The sequence below is a fragment of the Rhopalosiphum maidis genome, chromosome 3 (genome assembly GCF_003676215.2).
Source record: "Rhopalosiphum maidis isolate BTI-1 chromosome 3, ASM367621v3, whole genome shotgun sequence".
NCBI lineage: Eukaryota > Metazoa > Arthropoda > Insecta > Hemiptera > Aphididae > Rhopalosiphum > Rhopalosiphum maidis.
This window is the reverse complement of record NC_040879.1, coordinates 348883-361692: the sequence shown is the minus strand read 5'-3', so window position 1 is coordinate 361692 and position 12810 is coordinate 348883. Positions and strand designations below refer to the sequence as shown.

The window sequence follows — 12810 nt, the reverse complement described above, 5'->3', positions numbered from 1 at the left end:
TCTTAAAATCTATTCTAAAACATAATTTATATTATTAAACATTCCTTTTTTAGCTATATTTTCTCATGGTTTAGTAGTCTTTGCCTTATAACTGTTGTATTAGTATTTGAAATTACAACATTTATAAGTCATAGGCTACTAGATTGTGGCAAACACAATCAAGTTTTTAGCAGTAAGTGTAGTTTTTTATTTTTAAACCTCTTCCTAAATGATTAATGATCAATTTACCTAAAATTAGTTGTATATTAATTTTTTTTGGAAATTTTCTTTGATATGGGTAAAATATGTTTTAAAAAAAAATCCAAAAAATTCTTGAAAAACATAAATTATATTTTTTTAATTTACTTTTTAGCTATATTTTTTCATGGTTTAGTAGTCATACCCTTATTACTGTTGTATTAGTATTTGAATTTACAACAGTTATAGGATGTATGCTACTAGATTGTGACAAACACAATCAAGTTTTTTGCAGTAAGTGTAGTTTTTAACTTTCAAAACTCTTCCTAAATTAGTTAATGATCAATTTACCTAAAATTAGTTGTATATTAATAGTTTTTGAAATTTTTCTTTGATATGGGTAAAATATGTTTTGAAAAAAATATTAATATCTATTGTTAAACATAATTTATATTATTATAATATCCTTTTTTAGTTATATTTTTTCATGGTTAAGTAGTCCTTGATTTATGAATTAGTATTTGAAATTATAACAGATATATTTCATAGGCTACTAGATTGTGACAAACACAATCAAAATTTTAGTGGTATATGTAGTTTTTAATTTTTAAACCTCCTCCTACATGAGCTTATGATCAATTTATGTAAAATTAGTTATATAATACTGTTATTGGAAGATTTTCTTTTTTGTTGGAAAAATATGTTTTAAAAAAAATATTAATATCTAATGTAAAACATAATTTATATTTAAATAATTTCCTTATTTAGATATATTTTCTCATGGTTTAGTAGTCCTATCCTTATAACTGTTGTGTTAGTATTTGAAATTACAACAGCTATAAGTCATATGCTTCTAGATTGTGACAAACACAATCAAGTTTTTTGCAGTAAGTGTAGTTTTTAAGTTTTAAAACTCTTCCTAAATTAGCTAATGATCACTTTACCTAAAATTAGTTGTATATTAATAGTTTTTGAAATTTTTCTTTGATATGGGTAAAATATGTTTTGAAAAAAATATTAAAATATATTGTAAAACATATTTTATGTTATTAAACATTCCTTTTTTAGCTATATTTTTTCATGGTTTAGTAGTCTTTGCATTATAACTGTTGTATGAGTATTTGAAACTACAACAGTTATAAGTCATAGGCTACTAGATTGTGACAAACACAATCAAGCTTTTAGCAGTAAGTGTATTTTTTAATTTTTAAACCTCTTCCTACATGAGTTAATGATCAATTTACCTAAAACTAGTTGAATATAAATTTTTTTTGAAAATTTTCTTTTATAAAGGAAAAATATGTTTTAAAAAAATACTTAAATATTATTGTAAAGCATAAGTTATATTTTTTTAATTTACTTTTTAGCTATATTTTTTCATGGTTTAGTTATCATTACCTTATAATTTTTGTATTAATATTTGAAATTACAACAGTTATAAGACATATGCTACTAGATTGTGGCACACACAATCAAATTTTTGTGATAAGTGTAGTTTTTAATTTTTCAACCACTTCCTACATGAGTTAATGATCTATTTACCTAAAATTATTTGTATATTAATTTTTTTTGAAAATTTTGTTTGATATGGGAAAAATATGTTTTAAAAAAAATTTTAAAATCTATTGTAAAACATAATTTATATTATTACTATTTCATTTTTTAGCTATATTTTTTCATGGTTTAGTAGTCCTATCCTTATTACTGTTGTATTAGTATTTGAAATTACTACAGTTATAAGTCATAGGCTACTAGATTGTGACAAACACAATCAAGTTTTTAGTGATAAGTGTAGATTTTAATTTTAAAACAAATCCTACATGAATTGATGGTCAATTTACCTATAATTAAATGCATATTAATAGTTTTCAAAAATTTTCTTTTAAATGGGAAAAATATGTTTTAAAAAATTCTTAAAATATATTGTAAAACATAATATATATTATTATAATTTCCTTTTTTAGCTATATATTTTTATGGTTTAGTAGTTCTTGATTTATTACTGTTGTATTAGTATTTGAAATTACAACAGTTATAAGTCATATGCTACTAGATTGTGACAAACACATTCAAGCTTTTAGCAGTAAGTGTATTTTTTAATTTTTAAACCTCTTCCTACATGAGTTAATGATCAATTTACCTAAAATTATTTGTATATATAATTTTTTTTGAAAATTTTCTTTTATAAGAGAAAATTATGTTTTAAAAAAATACTAAAAAATACTTGTATAACATAATTTATATTATTAAACATTCCTTTTTTAGCTATATTTTTTCATGGTTTAGTAGTCATTGATTTATTACTGATGTATTAGTATTTGAAATTACAACAGTTATAAGTCATATGCTACTAGATTGTGACAAACACAATCAAGCTTTTAGCAGTAAGTGTATTTTTTAATTTTTAAACCTCTTCCTACATGAGTTAATGATCAATTTACCTAAAACTAGTTGAATATAAATTTTTTTTGAAAATTTTCTTTTATAAAGGAAAAATATGTTTTAAAAAAATACTTAAATATTATTGTAAAGCATAAGTTATATTTTTTTAATTTACTTTTTAGCTATATTTTTTCATGGTTTAGTTATCATTACCTTATAATTTTTGTATTAATATTTGAAATTACAACAGTTATAAGACATATGCTACTAGATTGTGGCACACACAATCAAATTTTTGTGATAAGTGTAGTTTTTAATTTTTCAACCACTTCCTACATGAGTTAATGATCTATTTACCTAAAATTATTTGTATATTAATTTTTTTTGAAAATTTTGTTTGATATGGGTAAAATATGTTTTAAAAAAATATTAAAATCTAATGTAAAACATAATTTATATTTTTATAATTTCTTTTTTAGCTATATTTTCTCATGGTTTAGTAGTTATACCCTTATTACTGTTGTATTAGTATTTAATTTACAACAGTTATGTGTCATAGGCTACTAGATTGTGGCAAACACAATCAAGTGTTTAATGTAAGTGTAGTTTTTAAATTTTAAAACTCGTCCTAAATGAGTAATGATCAATTTACCTAAAATTAGTTGTATATTAATATTGTTTGGAAATTTTCTTTGATATAGGAAAAATATGTTTTAAAAAAATTCTTAAAATTTCTTGTAAAACTTAATTTATATTTTTAAAATTTTCTTTTTTAGCTATATTTTCTCATGGTTTAGTAGTCATAGCCTTATAACTGTTGTATTTGTATTTAATTTACAACAGGTCTATGTAGTTTGCTACTAGATTGTAACAAACACAATCAAGTTTATATCAGTTAGCACAAAGTTTATTTTGTGAATTTTTTCTTGGGTATATTCATAGGCGCTGCCAGGAGTTTTTCATTGGGGAGCATCGTGCAAATAGATTTATGTTAATTTTGATTTTATTTAATGCTTATATACGTAATTATAATGATAATAATTATAATTGTTAAATTTTTAATAGAATATAATGTAGATAGTTTTGCAATTTAAAATTGTTTTAATACCATTCAGTTTTTTTTATTTCATTTAATTTTATGTAATGCTAGTGGTGTAAGTGCTCCGCCTAGCACCTTCCTTGCTGCACCTATGTATATATTTTATTTTTTTTTATCTATAATTCAGGATTTTGTTCTCCTTGATATATTCACCTGTCATTTTCTAGATTAATTTTTAAAAGTTTTTTGTACCCTTTTTACTAAATTATGAAATTTCATTCATTTGGGAAAATATGTTTAATATAATTGTTCAAAACTATTGTAAAACATAATTTATATTTATATATTTTTTTATTTTCTATATCTTTTTCATGTTTTAGTAATATATAACTTTATAGTAGTTGTATTAGTATTTAGATTTACAACAGCTATAAGTTGTATGCTACTAGTTTATTACAAATACAATTAAGCTTTTAACAGTAAGTACAATGTTTATTTTGTAAAACTATTCATACATATATTTTATTTTATCTTACCTTAAATTCATGATTTGACGCTCCTTGATACATTCAATGGTTAATGTTATTAATGTAATTTTCAAAAACTTTAAATACTGAGTTTACAAAATTGTCAAGAATTTAACCATTTGGTAAGAATATGCTTAATTTAAATGTTAAAAACTTTTGTAAAACATAATATATATTTATATATTTTTTTTATTGTCTATAGCTTTTTCATGTTTTACTAGTTCTTATCATTTAAGGTGTTGTATTAACGTTTGAATTTACAATAGTTAAAAGTAGAGAGACAAACACATTGAATTTTTTATAAATATTTATAATGTTTTATTTGGAAAACAATTCTTGTTTATTTTAAGGGTTATTGATAATAACACTGTTCTGTACTACGTAGGATATTTAGGATTAGATACGGATTGACAATGTATACTTAATAAATGATAGAATCTATAATATAATGCCTAATCAATAGATTAGATTATAACTTTTCACTGCACATTATTTTGGCATGCTGTATGTAGGTGGATATTTTAAGTTACTAAATCGAGTGTTTTTCAACAAATGGGTTAATACTGACGAGTGCATAATTTTGTAAATGTAACAGCTATGAATAAATTTAACAATGAAGTTACTAATTATTATAAAAATAAAACTGACGCAGTTAAACAACCACTAACAATAGCTACAATATTTGATGCCGTTTCTGAAATAGCAGCTTCTCAAATACCATTTTTTGAGGTATTATTCTTTTATTATAATACATCCATTTCTAAAACATTGAAATAGTTACAGTTTTTAATTTATTATAGATTTATTTTTTGGTTTTCTTGTGTAGGTAATATTTTATAAAACTGTTCTTTTCAAAGTTGTTAATAAACCAATTAGGTACTAAGAACCTAACTAGGAAAAAAAATTGTATGTATTGATCAACATAGTATGATAGCTTTGACTTTTATAAAACCTAATTTGTGGCTAATTATTACAGCTAAATTATATGTGCAGAAGATGTCAAGTCAGTTATTGTTTGTTTCATTAATGTCAAGTCACTTACAAAAGTCTTAAAATGATTTAAGTTAATTTTAAATCTGAAAATTACTATGTCTATGAGATTGAAATAACTATTCTAACAAATTAAAAATATAAATTAAGAAATTTTCCTGAAAATTTAGCATTTTTGACTTGACATATTTCTCACAACGTCCGTCCAAATAATAATGTTACATATATTTTTTTTTCTGTTAGTAACATATGATAAAACTAGTAATTCAATAGTCAACAACTGTACACAATTAATAAGTAATAAGTAATAAGTAATAAGTTATAAATAATAATGTTACATGTTACATATATTGTACTGTGTTATTATCAATAACCTTTAAAATAAAATAATTAAAATAGTTTTTACCATAAAATGATTATAGTTCCTAAAAGGCCTAACTGCTGTTAGTCTGTATGCAATAAGCTTGAAAAACAGCAGGCTCTTTGGAAAAATAATAAGTAGATCGCCAATTTGCTACCCCATTGCAAAGAGTTTAGTCTTTTTGCAAAAAAATTAATTTTCCATATGGCCTACATTGTAGGCCCTACAACATATTTTTTTTTGTCAAAAAGCTGGTATATTTAATATATTGTTTCCAAAATCTGTTATTAATAGGAATACGTGGAACTGGCACTAGATTAGAATGTATATTTAAAGATAAATCTATAACAACAATAATGTTTATATTTTAATATGCTGTCATTGTTTAATCACCGAATTTAAATGTTTATTTAGTATATGAATAAAGTATATAACCATATTCACAATTTGTTTAGTATATTGAAATTAAGTCTATAATACTTACCCAAGTATTTTATTATAAAAACAAAAATTAATATGCACATTAATTTAAAAAACAAAAATTGTTTAGATATTTATTAAATTATATATTGTAAATAAAAAAATTAATTCATACAAATGTTAACATGGTAAGAATAAACAATTTATAGGGGATAACTACACATATTCAAAATGTAATCATTACAACCAAAGAATTATTCCATTTATAAAATGAAATAAAAAGTTAAATTTTAACTAAGGCTTTTTGTTGGTATTTTATATTTTAATTTTAAACTATGCTTGGTTTATAAACGAGTTCGGCATATTTTTTTTAAAACAATATTTTTGTAGTTAATGTCTTAAATGCTTAAGCCAAATTGAATTAAATATAAAGTTGGAAAAATCTGTTCAAAAGTGAGTCAATAAGTAAGCTCTTGATTTTTATTTATTTCTTGTTTAATGTTTTATTGGAAATAAGTAAGAATTTTTTTTATGTAAAGCAAAGCATAAGACTAATAAAAATTATTAGTTTTCTAGTGCTACATCATTTAAAATTAAGATTAAATTGATTTAGATTATTATGAATTAGCTGCTAATGTTCATGTTAAGTATACAAGTAAATTAATTTGAATTGAAAAATTGACATGAGAATTTTGTTTATGTACATTGAGCATAACTATACATGGAAATAATTAATTGTTTGATAATTTTGTATCAAAATAATAAAAAAAAAATAAAATTAATTTTAAGTATAATATATGATATTAATTACAAGAATTCTATAACCTAGACCAGGAATTTCCAACCTACGCAATTTTTTTCAAATGTGTCTGTCAAGCTATCTGACACTTAGAAAATATTATATTCGTTTGAATTTATCAATTGTTTTCAATTGTTATAATATGAGCAATTTAAAAATTCTCATTAAATAATGAAACATACAATTATTTTTTTATTTTCTAAACTTATAAAGGTATAACAGTTAATGAATTATAAAATAATTTTTATCTTTCTTAAATTTTATTACCTTTCAAGCTATCTTAAACTATTCTACCTTGTGATGTCAAAACATATTTTAGATTTGGCCTTCCATTAAAAAAGGCTAGAGATTTTACCTAGATTATATTATCAAACATTGTATTCTCCACATAATTTATTGAATAAATAGAAATAGGTACCTAAAATAATTTATATCTTACTGTTATATTATTTTAACATTTTCAAAACTTTTTTACAAATAGTTGATAAAAAACTTGTAAGCTACTTTATATTACAAATAGCAAATAAGTAATAACATACATATTAAATAATGATATAAAATATATTTTTACATTGTTAAATATTTGTGTAAGTATATTATAAAAAACTAATAAACGTTGAATACCCATAAATAATAGTAATAGCATTCAAATTGGTTATAAATAAATAATAATGAAATATTTATAACTATTATAATAAACGGTAATAAGAATAATGAATTAAAAATTACTTAGAAATCAAACAGACCAGTCTTAAAATGTTTAATTAATTTAACAGTCGGTAACATTGGCCAATATAAATTGAGTAATATTCAATACATGTTATGATGAGTTAAAATCATTAAATGCTTGAGTTTTATCCTCAGCTAGTGACGGATCTGATGAAGAGTGAGGTATTCCTTTTATTTTTGAATCATCTGAACTACTAGTATCTTCTTTATAAACATCTCGGGAAGATCTTGGTGGTATGTTTAAAGAAGATTCTAATGAAGAATTTGAAGATGTGAATTTTGAGGTTTGTAGTTTTAATCTAAATAATAATTGGATTAGATATGTAGATTAATACAATTTACAATGATCAAAAATTAAGATTGTCATAAATTAATGTAGTAAATGTGTGCATTAAATATGGTTATGAATTCTTAATATCTGTTAAATTAAGAGGACGCTATACCCGCATATGTTGTCTCTGTCTTAATAACGTACATCATAACAAATTTTCGTTCAGAAGAATACATTTTATGATGTTAGCTTTAATATTAGAGTAAATTTATCTATTATAAAATTTAAATGTAAGAATATTATCTAGACAATGACATATGTTTTTATTGACATTATTATTTTAAAATGAGTTATAGCTATATAAACTATTACAACTTTAAAATGTTCATAACTCACTTTAAAATGATAATATCAATAAAAGCAATATGTTATTGCCTCGATAATATTCTTACCTTTAAATTTGATAATAGGTAAATTTACTCTAATATTAAAGCTAACATCATAAAATGTATTTTTCTGAACGAAAATTTGTTATGATGTACGTTAGTAAGACAGAGACAACACATGCGAGTATAGCGTCCTTTTTAATAAATAAGATATTATATTTTATTTTTCATACAAAAATAAATAAATTTTAATAATCAATCATACAACAGGAAATTTGTGTAGTCATTCACTTATATAAACTGTTGATTTTAATAAAATATGATTTAAATGATTAGAAAAATTAGTAAAGTTATACTTTGATGTAACTAATTTAATTTTTAAATTTTTAGAACATTGTACACTTATTTTCTTTTGTGTTGTCTCCATAATATGCATGCATTACATAGAAAATCTAGATATCAAATCATAATACAGTTTATTTATAGTTAATATTGGTGCAAATCTACATATCATTTATAAAAAGAATATACATTTTTTTCCTATATTTTTTATTTTAAAATGAGTTATTAATACATAAATAATTCATTTTTCAAATTTAACTCATTTTAAAATAAAAGTATGAAACAAATTATTTCTTCTCTACAAATAATAGGTCAATTTACTATAATATTAATTATATATAAAGTGAAGAATCTGGTATAGAGGTAACAATTTTAAACGCGTTCTTTAAATACACGTATTCATGAAGTCTATGTATTTAATAAACACGTGTAATTGATTCATGTAGTTAATGTTCCACAAATTAAAATTATATTTATTAAGCAATATTATTAAATATATATTAAGAACTAACAAAGATGCTCGTTTTTGATAAAACCATTATATTGAATGAAGAAAATAACGAAAAGAGAGTCCACTTACTGACACTTGGTTGAGGTATCCTATCAAATACAGTCAGTGGTGGTCAAACGGGGGAAGGATGAGGGGGATAGATCCACCATGACTTTTTTTCTTTAATATTTATAACAATTAAATTTGTGTATTTATTGTACTATAATGTTAATGTACTAAATTTTATTTTTTTTTTCTCAAAACAATGACTATGATCATAAACATATTATATTATTATTTGGATTCTAAACTCATTCTAGAAACAAGGCTGTTATAATTAATATTTAGTTGCTTTATTGCTTATACAAAATATATGGGAATTACCCCACTCGATGATTGTGAATATTCAATAACAACACACTCCTCACTTGTTATAAATAAAGTACTAATTTACCTTAATTTAAAAATTGATATAAGACATAACCATAAATTATATTTAATGATTAAGTAGTATATATTATATTATAAAATCAGCCATATCCTTCCCCCTCGTGAAAAAAATCACTTGACCACCACTGAGTACAGTTATATGTACATTATTTGATTGCTAAATACTTGATTAGAAAATTAGACTAATTTAATTGACAAACTTATTTCGTCCAAAAAAGAATTATTTAACCTTTAAAAATCTAAAATAAATTATTGTAGAAATAATAATATAAATTATAAATTTTTTTTTAAATATCAGAACAAAATAGATTATATTTTTAATATTTATATACTTTATAAAAATATATAAACCTTTATTTAATGATACATTTACATGTGTAATAGGGACCACTAATCTGGTAATAGATCTGCTATGTTATATGCACATTAGACTAAGATAACACATGTGAATAAAAAGTTCTTTTAACATTTATATAAGAAATAAAGAAACTATAATATTTCTTAATGGTTCTTAGTTATTATTATGTATCAATATAAAATATATTTATTAGTTAAGAATATGTTCAATTAGATTAGCTTAAATTAGGTACACCTTATGTTCTTATAGCAGAAGAAAAAAATGTAAACGTACAAACTTGATTGTGGTTGCAACATAACTAAACAATTGTACAAAGTTGTACGCAAGTCATTAGTACTATAACCATTATACCAACGAAGTTGGGCAATATTTTTATTTAGCAAATAAACGGCATAGTTAAATTCTAATCGAGCTTTAGTTCGACCAAACAAAGGAAACCTGAAAACAAGATAATTAGTTTAAAAAAATACACATATTTTATTTTTAAACTTACAATCGTTCTCTATCTTGTATATCTAATGAAATATGATCGATAATTTTACTACGTGATCCAACGTGGTTAATTGGATATCTTAAAGGAATATTTAAAAAGTAGGAAATCATAAGAATTAAATGGGCAACATAACCCAGACCAATACTCAATTGAATATCATTGCAGCCATCAAAGTTTTCTGAGTTTGGAAGATGAACATCACATATTGAAATATTTTCGTTGACCTGGATTATTTAAAAAAACAAAAAAATTAATTATTTGTTCAGTATCATAAACAAAACAAATTAAATAAAAATTAAGTAATTAAGTAATAATTATTTATTGATAAAGTTTTTAGTGTTAAAAAAATAGATAATAATCGATCGGCAGTCCAACAGAATAAATAACAAAATTAATTGTCCCTAATTCAAGATTAATCAAAAAATTGTATTATTATATTTTTTTACATATTTAATATAAAATGTAAATAATTAATAAAATAGAGCTAGTGGCCAAAGGTTCTTGTCCCTGAATCTAAGTTCAATACAATAATAATAATAACAAAATATGAGATACTAATTATACTGAAGTATTACCTTTTTATACCTAAATAAAAATATAATTTATTAAAATTAAAGATTCTACAATATTTTAGTAAATGTAAGTTTTGTATTAAACTATTTAAAATACACAATATATAAAAATGTATATAGTTAAAAGAACTTTCCAATTGAAAACAATCTCGAAAGAAAAATTATTTATATAAAAAGTATAAATTATTATATAAATAAATATTTTGATAGTTCATTTTTGTTATTATATAAACATGATTAGAATCAAATCATTTTTATCTCTAAATAATTAACAATATTATTTATATCATCATTTTTATTATATGATAAAATTTTAATTAACTCATTATGAGCTATTTATAGGCATATCAAATTTTAATTTTTTATAAATATCGATAAAAAATATTAGCTAGGTCAAAGTTCTTAAGAATTTAATACATAATTTCACATAAGTTTATCTTGGATCTGTATAAAAATATTAAAAATAAATGAGTATTTAAGCATAATATATAGCATTTAATGTTAGGATTTTGACTAAATTTGTTAAAATCGCAAAAAATGACAAGCTATTATCTAGTTAAAAATTAAATTTTTCTTATAATAATAATTTTTAAATTATTTTCACTACTCAGAATAAAACAAAAATAAATATAGTGAGTTTCGTTTAATGTGATCACATTGGTTCAGATAATGTTGGTTATATTAACCGGTTAATTCCATAAACAATTTTTTGTCTATTAATCAGTGTATATTTATATATATGTTTAAAATTAAATTAAAATAAAGTAAAGAAACTATTTACTTTTTATTGTACTTGAGAATCTACTAATTTCATTTTCATATTAGCCAGCAATTAAAATCTCTATTCAATTAATATAATATATGATTTTTTAAATAAACAATAATGTATGGACCTATACATTGTACCTATAATTTTTGAAACAACTGAAAAGTATCATTTTTGACGTATTTTTGAATAGCTCCTTTTAACTTATTCAAAAAAATTCTTGTTTTTTTTATAGTGAATGTTTGAAATACCATTAAAACGATAAGAATGTTCTTAAAAATGATTCAATTATCCAGTACTTGGTGATTCTAATAAAAGGTTAATTTAACATTAGTAACATAAGACCTGGTTTAGAATTTTCAATTTTGATTCCAATAAACGGTTTATTCTATAAACCAGTGATCACATTAAGCGTAACTTACTATAATATACATTATGATACGTAAGAATACTATAACTTTAAAAATTATTTTTGTTTACATAAGAACTTTCTTTTTTTATGAGATTAATATATCAATTTTATTATAATTTAAATTTTATATCTTGTATATATTTTATAGTGATTAGTTTTTTACCTCAGTTATAGGATATATAAAGTTAAGTTCTGAAACAAGTTGTTTTTTTCGATAAATGAGTTGACTATTTAGTGCTGATAGTGTATCATCGAGTTAGATGTATTGCTCAATTGTTTTAGCTGATGGATATTAATGCAAAGTGTTTCGTTCATTTCAATCAGCTTGCTATCTATTTATAACATAATAAAAAATAATGTTTAAACATATTGGTTGATATAAGTGTTGTATAATTAATAGTGATAAACTACTCATATATTTCACCACAATACAAAATTACAATAGAATTATTATTTTCTTATTTTTAATAAATTCAAATCGTTTACTATTTGTTGATTTTAATCATCATACATTCTTAAACAAACATTATATTCACCAAAAAAAAAAAAATTTACAAATAAATAACAAAATATATGACCAGTATTTTGCAATACCATAAATTTTAAGTAGCACATACAGTCATTATTTAATATTTGAAATCAACTGGGTAGATGTAATAAATAAATATTAATTATAAATTATTTAACGTTTTATACATAGCTAACATTTTTAGTTTTTGTAATTTATTTATCAATAGTTAATTGTTGAAAATCAACAACAGTTAAAATAATAAAAGCAGATCTTATGATCAAATATATAAACTATCAACCCAGTAATTCAATTTAATAACTATTAACTTCAAATTA

At 21.8% G+C, this 12810-nt stretch overlaps 1 protein-coding gene across 1 annotated transcript; it reads right to left on the bottom strand.

Moving 5' to 3' along the window:
* Positions 1 to 7375: 7375 nt before the first annotated feature.
* On the bottom strand, positions 7376 to 12209 carry LOC113558498 (UV radiation resistance-associated gene protein-like). Its single transcript, XM_026963970.2, has 4 exons — positions 12128 to 12209; positions 10215 to 10438; positions 9995 to 10159; positions 7376 to 7723 (listed from the first exon to the last, which is right to left on the bottom strand). Exons 2-4 carry the CDS (start codon positions 10322 to 10324, stop codon positions 7516 to 7518), a joined length of 483 nt encoding a protein of 160 aa, XP_026819771.1. The 5' UTR covers positions 10325 to 10438; positions 12128 to 12209; the 3' UTR covers positions 7376 to 7515.
* Positions 12210 to 12810: the final 601 nt, after the last annotated feature.